Raw genomic sequence first — 20,839 nt, 5'->3', positions numbered from 1 at the left:
AAAAGAAAATGGCAAAGGAAAGCAGCCAACAATAAACGCTACAAGAACCACCTAAGTGGAGTTCGGATGAAGAATTATTATTATTGCTTGAATCAAATCATTTTCCAAGTTTAATGGGCAATAATAGTCTGTTAGACGAAATAAACGGCGCTTGGACACCGATTATAGAAATATTCCTCAGTCCTCAGGAACTAGAAATAGTTTTATCACTCGATTAAAAGAAAGAAAAGCAATGTATCTGTGATAATTCAAAGGTGGCCTACTAAACAAGCATCATGGTTACCAACAAATATGAAAATGCTACAATACTCAAGCTGTCGCTGATAACAAGCCATTGTGCCTGAGCAGTGCCTCGGGAGAAGGTTCACGCCCTCGGAACTCCACAAAAACCTGGACACAAATCAAAACATGGAATGTCAGATTCATAAAGCTAGGAAAACTACGTTCCTGAAGCGAATAATGATGCATAATAAATGTAAGGAAAAATAATAATCTATATATACACCAAGAAAAATGGAGATCTCAGAGCAAACCACCACATAGGATTCAACTATGATCTCTTCAGCTTGACGCATGGCTTTACAATTCAATGATGTCAAACTAAAAAAAGTCCAAAGTTGTTCCTCTATCAAATTTAGGTTATTATTATTATCAAGGGTTTTACCAGCTCTCTTTAAGTTTGATTCTAGATTTTTAAGAAAAACAATTGCAGGTGATTTAAAGCAACATGAATGGTTTCATCTAAATGTTTTTCTATGATCTACAAGGAAACCAGGTGAAATTGACAATTTAGGAAGTAAAAAGTTACTGAATAAAAAAAAAAACAGCAGAACTATGGCTACTGAAGCAACTTGCAAATTCTTTTAGGCTCCGCTTGTTTGCAGAAAAGTTATTTTAAAAAAAAAATTCCAAAAAAAATAAATTCTTGAAAAGTAAATTCCGGAAAAAGTGAATTCCTAAAAAGTAAATTATTTTCCGATGTTTGGTAGTGTTATGAAAAATGAACTGGAAAACACTTTCCAGTGTTTAGTTATATTATGGAAAATAAACTGGAAAATAATTTATTAATGTTTTATTTTTCTCAAGTTTATTAAAATAAAGAGGAACAAATCTTACAAATTAAAAAGTTGAATAATAATGAAATTGAAAAAAAATAATTTCATAAATTATCTCAAATAAATAAATAATAATCAAAATAATAAAGATCAAATCTAAAAAAAAAGATAAAGAAATTAAAATAATAATAATTAACATTTCATAAAATATTTCAAATAAAATAAGTAACAATCAAAAATATGAGGACCAAATTTGATAGATAAAAAATTTCAATAAAAAAATAATAGGAGAAAAGCAAATAACAATTATAAAAATGAGGACCAAAGTTAATATAAAAATTAAATTTTAAAAAATAAAATTGAAAAATAAATATTCAAAACAAAATATATATAGCAATCAAAAGTTTGAAGATCAAATTTGATATAATCAGCAAATAATGACATTTCTAAATTTTTCACAACTTTCAGAAAGTGTTTTCCTTCCAAATTTTTCAGGAAAACACTTTCCTAAAAACCAAGCCAAATTTTTCTTTGACTGAAAAATATTTTTCGTTAATCAGAAAATGTTTTTCGTTGACCAAAAAGTGTTTTCCGTTGACTGGAAAGTGTTTTTTGTTAACCGGAAAGTATTTTCTGTTAACCAACTTTTTTAATGACAAACAAACACAGGAAAATTTGAAAAGTAGTTTCCCGAAAACTATTTTTCAGGAAACAAACATTGCCTTAGTATTTTATAGATTTTTTTTTTCTAGTTGTTATTTTTTACTCTAGATTCCTGTTGTACATGAGAAATTGGCTAGCACACTGACATGAATCCATATACAAGCTAGAGTACATCACAAAGAGCAAAGGCTTCACCCAAATAAATTTTATCGTGATGCAATTTATTCTAGGCATCTTCATAGTTTTTGGTCTCCTTTTGTTCCTACACCAATCCTATGTCTTTATCCAAGTATTCTCATTGTTATTTATTTCCTTTTCTATTGAAGCATTAATTGTTAGTATTAGTTTCCTAAGTCACTATCTTGGCTATATGTTCTCTTCATTTTAAGCTTTCCAAGGGAACTTTGCATTAAAAAAGAAAACTTACCATTGAAACTCTTTTATGTTGAATTTGGTGTCAGGGGCAAGAATCATACATTTAATCACTTGCTGGAATTATTAGCTTTTAAAAGTTTTGGGTATTGATTGGAGTTATAGTAACATGCTTTTTTATGCACAAATCAGGCCAAAAAACTGGATTTTTATTTAAACAAAGATATATAGTTAAACTGGATAAACTAGCACAACTATAGGCCAAAAATTGAAGTTGTATCAAAGGGAAAGGAAATAAGAAGAAAGCAAAACCATACAAAGTTCTCTAATTGACATCTTGTGAAGAGAGGGGGCGGGCACAAGTCAATGAAATGTAGCAATAAATATAGTTTTTACTGACCGCTAGTGGTGCTTTTCCACCTCCAAGAGCAAGAATGGTTTCCCGGAACTTGTGCCCTGTTTCTTTAACAGCCTGTAGCATCAAAGAGTTCCATTATTCCAGGCTATACTTGCATTGTATGCAAATGAAAGGGAAAAAAAAAAGACTCAAGGAGATACAATTTTTCATGACAGTCAGTTTTGTAAATAAATTGTTCATGTCAGCATTAGGTTCCTTCTGAATTCTAGATATCAAGTAGAACAAGATAAACAATTTCAAACTTAAAGAGGTCAGGGATACTATTAAATTAGATAGTTGAGTCTAGGTTTCATTCAAAAGACTTAAGCTTTGTGGTGGGCGGCCCATTCTCAATTTTTTATATAGTTTTATATTCTTGTGATTATTTGATGCGGGATAGGTTTGTAACAGATACCATCTCAAATTCAACACCGAACTCCAGTGTCAAACCCAATTTATCAAGATCTCCAAGACAAAACTCATAGATATTTGTCACAAGGATCAATTATGATTTTGAGGTACAATTCATAATTAACCCCTAAATCAATGAGATTAAATAGAGATATTTAGCTTGTTAGCTTAGTGAGCTCCAGGCAGGATTCGTCACGGAAGGTTCAAACACTTCAATTGATCTCTTGATTAAGATTACACCACACCATGAGAAAGCACAAATAAATAATCAACAAGGTGAAACATGTAAAGACTGCAAGAATTCTATTCTAATCAATGCACATAAATCAAAGACAAGAAATTGAAAGTAAATGATCAGTGGCAAGACTGCAAAGGATGGGTGGACAGCCATTTAAGCATACCTTGTCGTTATCCAATCCAGCATCCTCAAAGGCTGAGAAAGCATCTGCAGATAATACCTCAGCCCACTGCAAAAGAGACTTGCCTTTAAATATCATGCCAAAGGGTGACAAAATGAGAAAAAAAAACAAAATATACATTGCAGTCAAACTTCCTCATTCTTTTATGTCAGAAACATGAAAAAAATACACAGAGAATTGTGCAAGCTCAAGCCAGAACGTGTTTGAAAAGAAAGCTTTTAAAATATTCAATTTTTTCAACCAACAATGACTTGGACAAGAATTAGCATAGCTAACATTGCAACATCCTTTTCAATGTACTGTGTGTGTGTATTTCAACACGTACCTTGTAACTGTAGTATCCAGCTGCATAACCACCTAGTATTCACAAAAAGTAAAAATCAATGCACTATAAAAAGGTATGAAGCGAAGTTAAAACTGAGATTCATATAAACATTATAGTCAAGCAAACCTGCAAAGATATGACTGAAACTGCAGAGGAATCTATCTTCTGGCAAAGGAGGGATCACTTGTGTCCTTTTAGAAACCCTCCGGTCAACTTCATAGATAGACTCCGACGCACCTGGTATATACTTCGTGTGTAACTCCAAATCTAAACTTGCAAATCTTAGCTGAAATATAAATGGAGTGAGTGAATATGCATTCACAAAAATTAAACTATTTGAAATACAGCATGTGTTTAAACATAATATCTTCACTCATGAAAAAGTGGGAAATTAGCAACCACATATAATGTGATGGGAGCTATTTCCATGATCCTATCTTCTAAACCTACCAAAAAAAAAATGTTAAATGGTTCCACATGACATTTTTTAATTGTAATGGACACCCTCTCTCTTGAAGTCCTGATATCAAGCCTTTCCTCTGCCCATAAAACAAGAAAAAAGAAAAAAGAAAAGTCCATGGTGTTTCTCCCTTACTGTGTCCGGCAGTAAATCCTAAAGTCAAGTTTTATGACAGATACCATGGCACCAAGGAGAGAAACATAAAGAAAGCCAGTTGAAATATCTCAATCTTCTCTTTTCTTTTCTTTTTTCAAATTTTTAAAAGAAACTCAATAATGGCATGCTCAAGATTTGAAGACCAGATGACTAACTTCCATAGTGTTTTTCTCAAGCTTCTCTTAGTTTTTGTAGAAAGAAGATACAGCTGAGGTGATTTTGTGCTCAGGAAAAGTTTAAGCCTGCTAGTTCTCGATTTGCAGTTTCAAAGCCATAAGAATCTCTGCAACTGAGAATTGTGATAATTATGAGAGGAAAGAGAATGTGATTTGCCCTTATGCCTTGATGAAACCAATGAACATTAGGTAGATCACCACAGTGGAGGTGAGGAATTTGGCTTTTTATAGAATTTGAAAGGTGCTGGGGGAGGAAAAGAAGTTGCTTAAAATATATAAAAAAAAGGCATGTGGATCCCACTAGTTGTTTTGCCACGGATTTAGAATACGTGTAAAAATAAATCCTCCTTAATGTGGTAAACATGATAATGGTATAATGGTAAAAGAAATGAGTATCACTACTATACTTACACTGGGAAAAGAAAATGAAACCTAATATAGAAAGAAAGATCTAGTAAGAAATACACTATCCACAGAATGCTAATGAGAAAACAAAATAAAATAGCACATACAATAACATAAAGCCAAAAAAGTACAAAAGGAAAACAATGGGAAAGCACCATTATGAACTAATTACCTGACGAAGACTAAGGGAGCCTGCTCGGAAAGTCCTTGCAGCAAGAAGCTTCAAATACACTTCTTCTGGAAGACTTTCCCCAGTTTCATAATGCTTTGCAATGCCCATCAAAGTTTCCCTGAAACAGCACATGTAAATACATTCACATTGCTTAAATTTGTAATTGATACTATCTAGATACATGATGTCCTTCAAGAATATTCATATACATCCAAATTTCCATGGTAGAACAATGATGAATTTATAGATGAAAGTTACATCATAAAAGTTGTCATTGGAAACCACAATTCCAATGTCTTGCTATGTATGTGAGGAGAAAGAAGCTATAAGAAACAAACCAGTTTACTGTAGCCAAGGAGCATTTATCCATAAGAAAGAATGCAATAAAACAGGAAGCTTAAGCGTTTGTGGTACTGTGCCATGCCCAAAATTATTAAAAGTTGTATTTATAATCAAGAACCTTATACTCACAGAAATTAATCCTTTTTCTTTCCTCAGAGCTGTTTGAAAGAATTTTACAGCTGAATGTTATGGAAGATCGATCTCCACCGAGGTTCACATTACATTACCTGTGATAACACCAATTTTCCATGAACTGGGAGGGTAATTCAACAGCATCCCACTCTATACCACGGATGCCAGCGACAAGACCCTCATCCTGCTTGGTTAGCATATGCTGGAGGGCATGACCAAATTCATGGAATACAGTCTCAACCTGCAAGAAGTGTCATTGATCATTATAACTAGGTTACAATACATAAAACCACACCACTCACTGCAATATCCATTCCCATTAGTAAATTGCCCGGTATGACTTTCTTTCTAAAACAATACCTAACCTTCCTTTTCAAAGACACATAACTTCATAACAATCAAGCAAATCAATGCCAAGGATATATCATTCTTCATTCCATGAAAGGCAGGTATGTAATGGCTACACATGTTTGGTTCTTCATTTATGTGAAAAAATATTTAAATGTTTTGTTGCATCCTTGTACCACTATTTTGAGTTATTGTGTCGGGAACTTATTTATGTTTCTGGAGAGAACACTTGAGTCCCTGATCTAAAGTCAAAAGTTAACTTACCTCCCGAAATGTCATCAGGCTTGGTTTGGTCCCAACAGGCGGTGTTTGATTGCACACCATGTGGGCAATAGGCAACCTTGGAGCCGTACCACTGCGTGACAAAACACAACTTCGAGAAACTACCTCATCCATCCATGCACCACCCTGTTTCTCAGATGGACGTGAATATGGATCAAAGTAGAAGTATGCAATTGGATTGCCCAAGGAATCTTTGACACGGTAGAATTTAACATCATTATTCCAAACCTATTAAACAACAAATAATTATTGACAGAGAATAAAATAAATAAGCTCCACCATAAACAGAAAAGCAGAGTAAAATTAAGTGAATGATATATATTACTGGAGCAAGACCATCAGCTGGTTCAATATCAATTCCAAAAAGTGTCTTTGCAAGATTGAAAAGGCCATCCATAACCTTTGGCAATGAGAAAAATGGACGTAGTTCTTCCTGCAGATTATAAACCAAGTGAGCATCTCCAGACAAAGAAATAAATCTTACAGAAAGTAGGCAAGTAGATGAAGCAAACACTAGAAGGTGAGAAATTAGAACATTGAAAATAATAATCTGGAACACTAATCACATGCATGCTGTTGCACTTGCCATCATAGAGTAAAGGGCTCTTGTAGGCACTACATCATGGTAGAGCCCATATTGTCCATGATGCAACAGGTTATAAGTAATGTAGCTGTGGTCTAAAAGTCTGTTGAATGGCATCATGCAACAGCAATGGATGAAATTTAAAACTAGGTGCACAATATTAACACTCGCACATCCATTCTTCAGTACCCAAACATTCAATGAAGTGAAAGGAAAAAATTAGTTTAAAGACAGAAGGAATGTATTTCACAGTAAAAAAAAAAAAGAAAAAAAAAGGGAAAGAATTATCTCTACATAGGGTTTCTTATCTATTATAGCAGTCTCTTCTTTCTTGGACAATAAGAATTAAATCAGTTCCTTACGCACCTTTAACCATTGATTAAGTGCATAAAAATCAGCATATATATAAAAACTAATTAACCTTTTAAATAACAATAATGTACTTAACTCACCCAACCTTTGATATGTACCTTTAATAAACTGTTATTGGAGGAACATATAAATTTTTCAGAGCCAGGTGAACTTGAGAGAAAATGCTTACAGAAAGAACATAAATCAAAGTTTGACATACCAAGCCTGTGACATGGTCAAATCAAAAACACACTAAATTATAATCAGACTGAGAGTGCAGATGCTGAGAGAGAAAGGGCTTACTGACCTCGTTGATATCATATTTTGACTCACGAAGCCTCTCAGCCCAGAAGCTGGTATCCCAGTGAGTCAAATCATTTGCTTCCATTGCACCTTGATTTTTGGAGAAAATTTTAAGATCTTCCATATCTACAAAGATAACAGAAATCATCTAGTTGTGAGAGTTTGAAGCAGACAAAGAAACAATCAGAATGATTTTAAGTCTTACATGTCTACAAAGATCAAGGAAATAATCTAGTTGTGAGAGTCTGAAGAAGACAGCTACACAATCAGAACTGATTTATTGTGAGGTGATGTTTGAAGATAGAAGTATTTCTGTAATATCTAGTAAACTGAGGTCTTGATGCAGTGCAGGCATTGAGTAGCTGTCAAAAATTGTCCTAGGGAAGCACCCATTGAAATAATCACTAATAAAATTCTCCCACAAAATCAAGAACCTAGTGCACCTGAAAATCTTCAATTAGCCCAATTACCAATGCAAAGAAGAGGGCAAGATTGAACCACAACAAATAGCAAGTGATATTATAAAAAGAGTTAAGGTTCAAGTTCCAGATTTTGAACGAGATGTAGATCCTAATTTTGAACGAGATGTAGATCCTACACTTGATGGAAGCCTTACCTAAATCAAGATGCTTGCACAACTGAAAATCTTCAAGCAGCTCAATTACCCAAGCAAAAAGAGGGTAAGTTTGCAGTGCCAAATATAGCAAGGGATAATACTAAAAGAGTTGAGGTTGAAGTTCCAGATTTTCATTAATTCAATTCACTCCATTGAAAAATTTTCTTTCACTGAACCACTATGGAAGATGACCATAGAGTGAGTTTGGGAAGATCAAACTTGATGCATTAGCTAAGATGTGGTGGTATGTTCTCAAGCATAACTTCTTTAGATTGGAACAAGCAATGTTGAGTATTTGACATGAGATGAAACCCATACTTAAATAAAAGTTCTTACCATCCAATTATCTTCAGAGTTGTATGAGAAAGCCTACACTATACGGTAGGGTAGTTAGTTAAAAGCTAGATATGTTTCCGATTTTGATGAATTGAAGATGGGAACCCAAGTTGAGGAACTTTCAAATAAAACAGCAACAAGACGCAAGAGTTTGAGAGGCAGGAGAGTTAGCACAACTCATGAGAAAGCCTACCCTATACGGTAGGGTAGTTAGTTAAAAGCTAGATATGTTTCCGATTTTGATGAATTGAAGATGGGAACCCAAGTTGAGGAACTTTCAAATAAAACAGCAACAAGAAGCAAGAGTTTGAGAGGCAGGAGAGTTAGCACAACTCATAGAGATGCCTATGCTGAGAAGGCATCAGCTTGTGTGACAATGTGAAGAACAAGACCAGCAACCAGAAGGTCCTAAAAAGCAAGTACAAAGAGTTGAAAGGGAAGCTGAGAGTTAAAAAGAGCAAAGTTAGCAACCAGAATCTTCAAATTGGCATAAATAGCAGACAAAACAGTAAACTTTTGATGACAAGAACATTCACAGTTTCTTCCCAAAGAAAAGGTTAAACAAGAAAACAAGGGATTCCAGGTTGAGAATGTCAATGAAAGAAAAAGATAACAGAAACTGGCCTCTAACCAAGTTAATAAAGAGCATAAAGAGCTAAGTTCTACACTTGGTGAAGCTGAACTAAAAAAGGAACAAGATGAGCCCAAGTTTGAGGATGGTGAGGTAAAAGTTTTACTAGCAGAGCATTGAAGTTCATTAATGCTTATTTTAATGATGCAATTGAGAGTAACCATGCGACCTACAAAGGAGATCTCAGTGTCTATTTCAAGGATGTTGTGTTGGGGCAAAGATGCCACCAGAAAATCACAATGCTTTGGCAATTCAAAACTCAAGGTCAAAGGTTTCCTCAACTGATGGAGAATGATGCAAATAAAAAAAAAACCAAAACTCGTGTTAAAAACATGATTTTGAATATTTATTACTAGTTTTGAAAATATTTTAGTTTATTGTTTAGGTAATTATTATTCTGAATAGTAATGGTATTTTCTCCCATCCTTTTGCTAATTTAAGGTCGATCCTCGATCCCCTCAAAGTGATCAAACCCATTTCCTTGTTCTCCCATTTTTTATTTTTTTTTCAAGTTTCCCAGACTTCCCTAAGTTAAGACCATAGGGTTTTATAGTTGCTATCAAAGCAAATTTCCTGTGGATGCCATTAACCCATAAACATAAACAAAATCTAGGAATTGCAATCCTCGGTGATGTCATTAGAAAGCTCAAAAGAGTCTCAAATCAAATCTAACTTGGAAAAAGGTAAAAGAATTGAACACATTAGGAAGGCCCACTCTGCTTCTGTTACTAATCACCGAGCAGATCTAGATGCATGCAAAAGGTTATCAGGAAGAGCATGAATCTGGTCCACGGCGGATGAAAGTAGAGTTCCCTTGATCGAAGGAGATGATCCCACATGCTGGATTTCTAGAGCTGAAAATTATTTTCATTATCACCATACACACTGGTTTCCAAAGTAGAGGTAGCTGCTATAAATTAGCAGCTAGAACATTGATGGAGAGCTCGCTAAGATCCACCAGACTACTACTGTCATGGAATATTAGAGTCAATTTGAGATGTTAGAATCGAGCTTAGGGTTGGATTGAAAGACAGCTGGTTGGCACATTTATATCAGGCCTCCTCCCTGACATCTATTGTGATGTCAAGGCTCGTTGTCCAAGAATGACTACCACAATTTCTTTTGCTAGATCAAAGAAAAAAAAGGCTTGGTGAAGAACATTGGTGCACAAACAAAGTTGTTGGTAAGCAAGCTGTCAGCAACACTAGCTTGCCACATGCACCTATCAGCTGTCCTTCTACCAAACATCTTACACATTAGGAACTTAAAGAGTGGAAAGTAAAAGGTTTGTCTTGGAATTGTGATGAAAGTGGTATAAAGGGCATTGTTGTAAGCAGGGCAGCTGGGCAGGCTCTTGATGATTTCCCCAATGGAAGAAGCAGAAGACATTGAGAGTGAATGTGCAGTCACTGATCAGGAATATTGTGATCCCATATCAAATTAGATTTATCTTTTAATTAATTATTGGCTTTTCACTTATAATTTGGGAGTTAATTTTGGTAGTCCATTAAGCACAAGGATTTGCCTATTTAATGTTTAATTTTCCTTTTAAGACCTGGAATTTGGTATGGTGACAGATTATGACTACTATGGATATGTAACCCTTATAGGGCTTTTCCAGGCAAGCAATGAAAAAAAACGAAGCCTTTGACTAATTTGGAGATTGATCCCCTATAAGTGATCAAACCCTTTTTCGTGTTCTCCCATCATTTTTTCAATTTTCCCTAACTTTCCTAAGATAAAAAGGTTTATCAAGATACAGTTCACAGCCCCAAACAAAACGCTGTAAGCTATCTGCATCATATTTTCTTTCTAAGTGAAAATTTGCTGAAAGGCAGCATTATGAAAGGAAAATTTTGAGATGTTTAAGAAGGCAAGGTATGCTAGAATTTGCACTTTTTTAAGAATATAATAACCTTGTAGTTTGACCAACCACAGATATCACAAACAGACAACAGCATACCAAACCAATGTGCTGACATTTTAGTTAATGCAGATTTTTCATATAAAAAAGCTGGCTAAGAAAATATAAATATAAGTTTTTAAGAGAAACAGTCGTAAATAACCAAAAATCTTGGCAAGCAAAGTTTCACTTGAACTTCAAAAGTATTGCAAAACGGTTATGCCACTATATTTCTAAGAAATATACTATGTTACCTTGAACAGCAGCATCCCAGGAAGCTATGCGCAGCTCTTCTAATAGCTCTTCTGCTTTCTCAACAGTAGCCATTTTGGTTGCCATGCTTACCTGTAATAAATAACTGAATAAGCATATAAAAGGTAGCTTTTCCTTTGAGCTTTAGCACAATAATGAATCATACCTCAGCATAGTTGTTGTAATTAAGAAGCTTTGCCTTTTCCAGCCTAAGCTTCAATATTTCATCAATAATTGCTGTATTATTCAGATCACCACTCGAAGCTCGAGTTACATGAGCACGGTATATTTCTTCACGTAAACCACGGTTTTTGGCATGTTGCATGACAGACATAAAACTTGGGGTATCCAATGTAATTATCCATGGCCCATTCTCAGCAGTTGCGTCTGCATGACCCTGATATGATAATATATAATAGAAAACAGTTGATTAGACTTGATGAATTAAACCAACATGCATGGATAATGACATGTAGTACCTTCGATACTGCAGTCTGCGCAGCCAAACCAAGTGATGTAGCTGGCAATCCTTCAATATGTTTCTTATCTGTTATGAGTTTTTCAAACTTCTTTGTGGCATCCAGTACATTTTCCTCAAATTTTTGTGATAATCTTTTCAGTTCCTGCAATGAGCAATGCAAAACTAAGACTTGCACCTAATGACAATTATTTGATAAAAGACTAAAATGCGTGAGGTGTTTACTGTTGAGCCAGCACTGTTCACACACAAAACACAGTGGATGGCACTACGCATTTTTCAATAATTCATTTTGGTCCTTAAATTTTTTTTTTTTTGTGTGACTTGATTCTAATTGAAGGCCAATTGCGTATGAATTCTTAGTCAAGTGTGAAATTGAAAGAAGATGGACCGAAATGAAACGGATGTCAAACATGGATGGTGTGATAAAGATTACATGAAAAATACACTTAGGTTCTTGATCTTTAAAAATAACACTGTATACAATTTAGGTCCCTTTAAATTTTAAAAATCAATTTTGGTATACAAGTTCATTTATGTTATTTTTCAGTCTTTGGTAAGAGAAAGGAGAGAGATGGGTTTCTGATTTTTGACGATGTGCGAGAAAGTCTCTGTTCACTCCATTTCCGAACACCAACACCAAAATAGATTTTCTTGGTGTCCACAAGTTACATAAGAGGGGCTTCATGGTGATTGTTTAAAGCCTCGATGTTGCATGAAAAAATAGATATGAGCTGAGAAAGCCAAAATTATACTGGTTTGATTTCAAGTTTTTGGACCTTTTTTGGGTATTTAGAATTGAAAGAATGGTTTGTGAATGTTATAAGGATGTTGGTGATGTGTTTTTGGGTTGAAATAACTTAAAATTTAGGTTTTTTAGCCAAAAGACTAGCTGCCTAATTTTTCAGCCACCACTGTGGAGGCCGGAATCTGGGCTTGCAGCTTGAAAATTGGGTTTTTTGGCCAAAACACTAATTGCCTGATTTTTCAGCCACCACTGTGGTGGCTGGAATCTAGGCTTGTAGATTATACATCATCTGCCTTGGTGGGCAACATGTTACCTACTTTTTTTTTCAAAAAAATAGGTCATCCACCCCTTTAGAAAATTAAAATAAAAATAAGCCCAGGTCTGGGCTTGATGGCCTGCCAGTGCTCCTAGGGCTCTTCATTTCAGTGGCCTAGGCATGTTAGGTCAAAGGCCAGCAAGTCTAAGCTTTTTTTTTTCGTTTTCATATTTTTTTAGCTTGAATATAAATTTAAAAATATTGAACCCGATTAAGTTCATAATGCAGATCACGAGTTTGACTAGTTAAACAACAACAACCGGGCTATTTTTTTTTTTTATCTTGCTTTTTCTCAATGATATATTTTTTAGATATATATTTTTTAAATTTATGTTTCAATTAATATCCCTCGTCTGTAATTTTTTTTGCTTATTTAACATTTTTTGGATAGAGAATGTTTTTTGCTGATGTTGTGCATATTTAATTTTTGAAAAGATTATTCTAATTCATCTATAATTTATATATATATATAAGAACTTTATTTTTGAAAATAAAAAATATTTATTTTCAAATAATATTTCTAATATATGCAACCTTACATAATATTTTTTTTTAATCAATTTTATATGTTTATCTATTTTTAATATCATTTGATTGAATAAAAAATTAATTTTAATAAATTAATTCAATAAACACAACTGGGTAAATGTTCCATCTTATAAGATTAAATATTTTTATCTATACCAGTCTTTTGATTTTTCTAGTTTTATTTTTAGTTATCATTAATATTTTTTTTTTCCATTTATTAACATAAATAGTTCTCTATTTATTTGATTACTTGTATGCATGAGCTTTTCAGTTTATGCTAAGAAATTTTTTATATACAAAAATGCATCAAAAAAGCCTGCACACACAATGTTTTTTGTAAGAGAAAAAAACATATGGCCCACCAGGGAATGCAAGTCAAATGGCTAGTCATTTAACTAAAGAATGTTATTGGCAGCACATACAAATAACCAAGCATCCTTCTCAAATAAATAACTAGAATGAGAAGGCAAAGAAGACTTTCTTTCAAATGAAAAATGGTAATATAAAAGCACCTGTTCAATTTTGTTAAACTGCTCTCTTTTATCATCATCAAGAGCAACACCATTAAGAACCGCTTCCTTTATTTGGGCTGTATTCACAAAAATACAGAAGCCATCAGGCATGTAAGAAAGCTTAGGTGTAGTTTTAAATGATTATGTCAAACCAATTAAATAGGAAGCAAGGACATTGCAAATGATATAGCATTTATCTGGTAAGCAATACCCCAAGTGCAAGACAGAGTTAACTAGTTGATAAATAGTAATCTGAATTTTGTTGAAAAGTACATCTAGTAATTGGAGTTCAATGAAGCCAACATGTGAACACAAGTTCATGAAATAGGCAACCATTAAAAGCACTCTCCATGTCCATTCAAATCACAAGTGAGCAATGTCAGTGGAGATAAAAACAATTAACATGATGTATAATTTTATTTTCTTCCTCCTTCCATGTTTCAAATCCATGCAATCATTCTCAGAAATCTGCATAATCCCAGTACATTTATTCAGTTTACAGGTACATGCTGCCACAACATTGCATCTTGTGGCCTTAGAGGTATAGAACATCTCTATTTGTTGATATCAACAGCTAACGCATGCTCATTTCTTTCGTTCTCTGATTGCCATGCCCCCAAAGACCAAGATAATCAAATAATTAAAGCTGCATCATATAAATTCAGCAAACCAATGAAACTGCTAGACTAAAGTCTCAAACTGACAAAATCCAGACAGCTAGAAAAAAATACAGAATTAGGTGGATGAAAAATGGAAGAGCAAATAATACTATTTCAGAAGATAAAAGAAGTTTAAGATACTTACATTCCACTATACGTTTCTGAGCATCACTTAGCGATGTCCATTGAGGAGATTCTTGGATGGCCTTAAATGCATCATATATCGGTTTACTTTGTCCCAACCTCAGCTCAAACTTGACTTTTTCGGGCTGTGGACAAAAGCTCAAAGCTGTGAGCACAAGAAGGGCAATACAGTGCACAAATTCATAAGACGGGCAATCAACAAATTAAAGCAGACAATGGTCTGATATCAAACTAACAAGAAAATTCATTTTTGTTTAGTTATTACACCCATTTTCCAAGTCAAGTCCCAACATAGATTAGCATTCATGGACATAAGCACGCAAACATGTGCGTCCAAGTGCATAGATTATGAGAAATAAACAATTTACCTGAACTTCTTCAATTGCAGCACGGAGTTCAGGTGAGTCTTTAACAGCCTTAAGATGATTGATCATACCCCAAACAATAGCCAACTGATCTGTTATCTTCTCCAATGGCTCCACCAATTTTGGCCATGATGGCTCCACTGTTCTCTCCAATTCCTCCAAATCACTCTCCTACAAAAACACGGTAAAAAAACAACCATCACAGACCAAAAAGTACCAAACTTTGATCAACCCATGAACTGAAATTAATAAAGATTTCTACATAATATTTAACACAAAACAAAACCCAGAAATCAAAACGGGAAAAAAAAAAAACAAAATACAAGGTTCTTTAGGAGAGCACGAATCCCAGGTCGAACATGTTTATGTTCAACAACATCAAATGGAGGAAATTCAAAGTCTTGCAATAAAGGATTGAATTCATCAACGACAGTAGCCATTGAAATTGTAGGAGGGGGAGAGACTGAAGAAGAAGAGTAGCAAGTAGAGATAGAGAGAAGGATTCGTGTTGATTTGTGACGGGTTTGGAGACCCAAGGAGAGAGAAGAAAAACAAAGAGGGCAAGGACGAGATTTGAGAAAATGTTTGGGTGCAAAATGGGAAGAAGGGATGTTTTTTATGCGTTTAAGCCTTTAAGGACTAGGATGGGGTGGAATGAGCGGGAGAGGGGGTTAGGGGAAGCCATGATGACTCGGAAAAGCTTGATGTTGATTTGCTTACAAAGAGAGCTCCAATTCCATAAAAGTACATGGGCTTTTCTATATGTTCTCCTTCGTAGTTTTTTTTTTTTTTTTTTAATTTTCCTTTGTATTTTCACAATTACTTTCATCTAGTAAACGCCAAATTGAAAAAAATCCTGCAAAAGTCTAGAAAAAAAATATTCCTTGAATAATTTATTTTTTGATTTCTACCCTTGATTAATATGATTTTTTTCAAATATCATCTATTAGGTTTTTACTAGTGAGATTGTTTATACTATGATGTAAATATTTATAAAATTATCAATAAACAGCAATGAAAAAACAACATCTTCTAAAAACAGATGATCATTATATTATTGCGGACTATTCAAAATAATATAAATTATTATAATAATAGTATTTAAAAGTTAGATTTATTAATATCATATCATACTCAAATGACCTTAGATATAACAATTATATCAGACTCACAATACTTTTAATTTTACTAGTCAAATCAGAAATATGAGGCTTTTTTCAATCATCTTTATATCTTTTGTTAAATTTATTAATATTATAATATTAATAATAATATTTATAATACTAATATTAAATATGTATGACTCAAGTTTACTTAAGTCTAGCAATCATACAAGACCTTATTACTATTTTTTCAATGGTAATAATATTTTTTAAAAATTTATTAATAATTATATAAATAATATTGAAAATAATAATTAAAACAACAACAACAACAATTTTACCCTTGAAATCAAATTTATAATTTTTCTTCAATAGTAATAATATTTTTTAATATATTAATAATGATATAAAAAATATTAACAATAACAATGATAATGATGGTGATAATAAAAATAACAATAAGAAAAAGAAGAATAACAATAACAATAATAATCATAATAATAATAATAACAACAACAAAAATAATAACAACAATCATGTCAGACTCAAGGTGTTTAGGTCTGACAACATGTTTAATCCAAGTTTAGTTAGGTTTGATAACATGCTTGATCTATGTTATTTGGGCTTAAAAAACATGTCTGACTCAAGTTTATTCAGGGTGTGATAAACATATCTAATCCAAGTTTACTTAGATCTAGCAATACGTCAATCTTACGTTACTTGAGTTTGGCAAATATATCTGACTTAAGTAATAATTATAATGAAAATAATAATAATCATACCAAAAATAATAATTAAAAAAATAACAATAACAATAATAATAATAATAATAATAATAATAACAATAATAACAACAACAATAATAATGATAATCACTCGAATAATAATAACAACAACAATAACAATCATGTTAAACCTAGGGTGCTTGGGTCTAGCAACCATGTCTGACCCAAGTTCAGTTGGGTCTGACAAACATGTCAGACTCAAGTAGTAGCAGTAGTAGTAGTAATCATCATTTTAATAAAAATAATAAGAAAAGGAAGAAAAAGAAAAATAATAACAATGACAACGACAACGACAATAATAATTATACTAATAATAATAATCATTCTAACAATAACAATAGCAGCAGCAACAATAACAATAATAGGGCATGTTTGAGAGTGTGGTTGCGGTTGTTTTTCAAAGTGCTTTTTGTATCGAAATGCATCAAAATAATTTTTCTATTTTTTAAAAATTACTTTTTAAATCACATATCAAAACAATCCAAAACATAAAAAAATAATTTTTAGCAACAAAATTTAATTTTTTTGGAAATGCAGTACAATCGTGTTTCTAAACGCTCACTAAGAACAACAGCAACAACAATAATAATAATAACAATAACTTATCTAAGTTTAGTTGGGTCTAGAATATACTTGACCTACGATACTTGGATCTAACAAACATGTTTATCCCAGATAATAATAACAACAACAATAACCATGACAGATCTAAGGTGATTAGATCTAACAACCATGTCTAACCCAAGTTTAGTTGAGTATGCAGCACGCCCGACCCACATTACTTAGGTCTGGTAAATATGCATGACCCATGATTACTTAGGGTAGAGTAAATATGTCTTACCCAAGTAATAATAATAAAATAATAATAGTAATAGTAATAAGAGTAAGAATAAGAATCATACTAATAATATTGAAAGTAAGAATAATAATGATGATTATGAGAACAACATACTAATAATAATGATGATGAGATCACCTTGCTAGATCTAAGGTGCTTGGGTCTTGTAATCATATCTGACTCAAGTTTAGTTAGGTCTAGCAGCATGCCTAACCTATCATATTTAAGTCTAGCAAACATACTTGACTCATAATATTTGAGTCATATTAATAATAAAAGAATAACAATAACAATAATCATCATACTAATAACAACAACAACAATGCTTAACCTAAGTTTAGTTGAGTTTAATAATCATTCCTAAACCATGTTACTTGTGTTTGGAAAAAATGTCTGATCTAAATTTACTTGAGTTTGACAAATATGTCTAGCCCAATTAATAATAACAACAACAACAACAATAACTATGTCAGATCTAAGGTGATTGAGTTTGACAACCATGTTTGACTCAAGTTTAGTTGGGTTTACCAACATGTCTGACCCATGATACTTAGGTCTGACAAACATGCATGATCCGAGAAATAACAACAACAACAACAACAACAACAACAACAATAATAAAAATCGTTCTAACGACAACAACAACATCAACAACAATCATGTCAGACTTAAGGTGCTTAAATCTGGCAACTATGACTGACTCACATTACTTGGGTTTGGAAAATATACCCGACTCAAGTTTACTTAAGGTATGACAAACATGTATGTCCCAAAAAACAACAACAACAATAACAACAATAATAGTCGTCATCATCATCATACTAATAAGAATAAAAACAACAACAACAATAATAATACTAACAATAACAACAACAATAATAGTGAAAACAACAATAATAATAATAACAACAACAATAATAAAAATCATTATAATAATACTAACAACAACAATCATACTAGACATAAGATGTCTGGGTTTGGCAACCATGTCTAACCCACATTACATAGGTATGGAAACAAGTCTAATTCATGTTTATTTTTTTCTTCCCTCTCATAATAGAAAAAAATAGCAAAATATGGAATCAAATATTAAGATTTATTTTTAATTTAATATTATTTTTAATAACAACTACCATCAAAATTCAAATTAAATCAATAATAATTGAAGATGAGTAATGTTTTTTTTTCTATTATGAGTTGCTAAGAAAAATAGAGGAATTGAGAGGATTTTCATGTGTTTTTCCATCAATTTAATTTTTTTAGGATTAAGTTTTAAAAAATATAATGTTGTTTAGGATGGAAAATAAAAAAAAAAATTGTTTAAGGAGTGTTTGTTTTTTAGCTAAAGTTCCAGGGCTTTTTACAATTTAGTCTTTATGGTAAATAGATATTATTAGTTTTTAATAACTAATTAACTAGCTCCTTTGGTCTTAACAAGCATAAAACAATTTTGATGTTAATTTATTGTCACATTAGTTAGTTTATTTACTTTTTACATTTTGATATTTGGTAAATAGATATTACTATATTGGTGGCTTGTATTATAACATGGGTTAATAAAAAGAATTTCAAAGTAAAAATATAATGCTTAGGTAATAATAATGTTTTTAAAGAGATAAAAGAAATTCGAGAGTCAAGTGTTTAACTTTATTGAATTTAATAAACTCGATTAATTTAACAATATAATAAAAAAAATAGATTAACAATATAATAAAAAAATTGTGAAAAAAGATCTAGAAAAGGACCTTAGTAAACTTGGGCTAACATTTTAAACTTGGATTCTATGGCCAGAATTATCTCATAGAAAGAAAACCTGAAAAAATCATGAAATTAAATTTTTAATTAATAAAATCTCAATCAACAAAATGCCTAAGGGATGAGATTGAAAAGGAAAGTTTTAATAAAAAAGATTTAAAAAAATTTAATTGTAATTAAAAGAACAATGATCAAATTTGAGATAAAAACAAAATAAAATAAAATGTTGAGGGATGCAATTTAAAAAAAAATTAATTAAGAAAATAATTTAACAAATAATAATTAAAAGAATGAGGTAATATTTGATAGATAAGAAAAAAAAGAATGATTAAATTTAAAGAAAAATCCAATTCTATTAATTATTTAAAATAAAAAAATATTAATAAAATAAACATAGATCAAATCTTAAAAAAAAACAAGTTGAATTATTATTTTGGAAATTTACAAGGTCAGCGTGAAAATCAAAGGTGAGAGAATAAAAGAAAAAAAAGTTATTACTATTAAATTAAAGATCAGTTGTCACATGTATCATCTTATCAATTAAAACATCACTGTGAAAGTCGGTGTTTAGCCATTAGACTATGTTGTAAATGTAACCTGAAGAGAACATACAAAGCCACGCGTGTCAACATGAACATCATACACTATCTACTTTTTAATATTAAATAATATTTTATATCTATTAAAATACCAAATTACAAATGACCCAACTAAATAATAATAAAAACTTTTATAACAGTATTTCTAGTTACAAACTTTCATATAATAACATCAGAAAAATTATGTGTATTGAAAATATTTATTCTTTCTAATTGTAATCTTGATTATAAGTTTTGATGAAATTTATTTTTTTAATTAGATAAGTGTTGTTAGGAAACTAGTGTTCTAAAATTTTGTTTTTATTTTTCTATTTAGTATTAAGTATTTAGTATTAAGGCTTATAGTTTTCTTATTTGAAAGTTGTAATTTGAGACATTGTTTAATATAATTTGGATGATATTGGAGTTTTTCTATAATTATCACTATGTTTTTTACTTGGAGAGTTTTGAAAAATTAAGGAGGTTATTCCACTATGATATCACCATTTCAATCTTTTTCAATATATATACAGACATTTTCCTTTATTTTCTTTTCAAGAAAGAGAATGAATATAAAAAATAAATAAAACTTGTATGTTTCAAGGTATTGTAATCCCACTTCATTTTCATGCTGTCTTGCATTCATCACTCGGACATCCTGAGTCAACCAGTTCATAAACTATAATTTCAGCCTAATCAATGGCGTTAACTATGCATTTGATTCCTTAGAAATTAATTTAATTAATTAAATAAATAAACAAATAAAACTTTGTTAATGCGGTAGTTCATCTAGAAAACACAAACTTTTTATGTCGTTTAATTTGAATCCAATATTTTTCATTGGTTGGTATAATTGTTGGTGCACTCATTGATTATATTTTATTTTATTTTAAGCATTTATGTCATTTGTGTTTTGTTAGTCTTTTTTTTTTTTTTTTTT

General features: G+C 31.8%; 1 protein-coding gene across 1 annotated transcript; it reads right to left on the bottom strand.

The window, feature by feature from the left end:
* Window positions 1-59: 59 nt before the first annotated feature.
* LOC105130599 (probable cytosolic oligopeptidase A) lies at window positions 60-15,472 on the bottom strand (the record flags this gene model as incomplete). Its single annotated transcript, XM_011033174.1, has 17 exons — window positions 60-390; window positions 2,491-2,562; window positions 3,300-3,365; window positions 3,643-3,674; window positions 3,769-3,928; window positions 5,012-5,129; window positions 5,581-5,726; window positions 6,098-6,343; window positions 6,441-6,548; window positions 7,357-7,478; window positions 11,093-11,183; window positions 11,257-11,487; window positions 11,570-11,713; window positions 13,673-13,749; window positions 14,477-14,600; window positions 14,844-15,011; window positions 15,164-15,472. Coding segments are annotated over 17 exons (2,295 nt in total), but the record flags the coding sequence as incomplete, so codon positions are not given.
* Window positions 15,473-20,839: the final 5,367 nt, after the last annotated feature.

This window comes from Populus euphratica, unplaced genomic scaffold (genome assembly GCF_000495115.2).
Source record: "Populus euphratica unplaced genomic scaffold, PopEup_1.0 scaffold21.1, whole genome shotgun sequence".
NCBI lineage: Eukaryota > Viridiplantae > Streptophyta > Magnoliopsida > Malpighiales > Salicaceae > Populus > Populus euphratica.
This window is presented reverse-complemented; position numbering and strand designations above follow the sequence as displayed.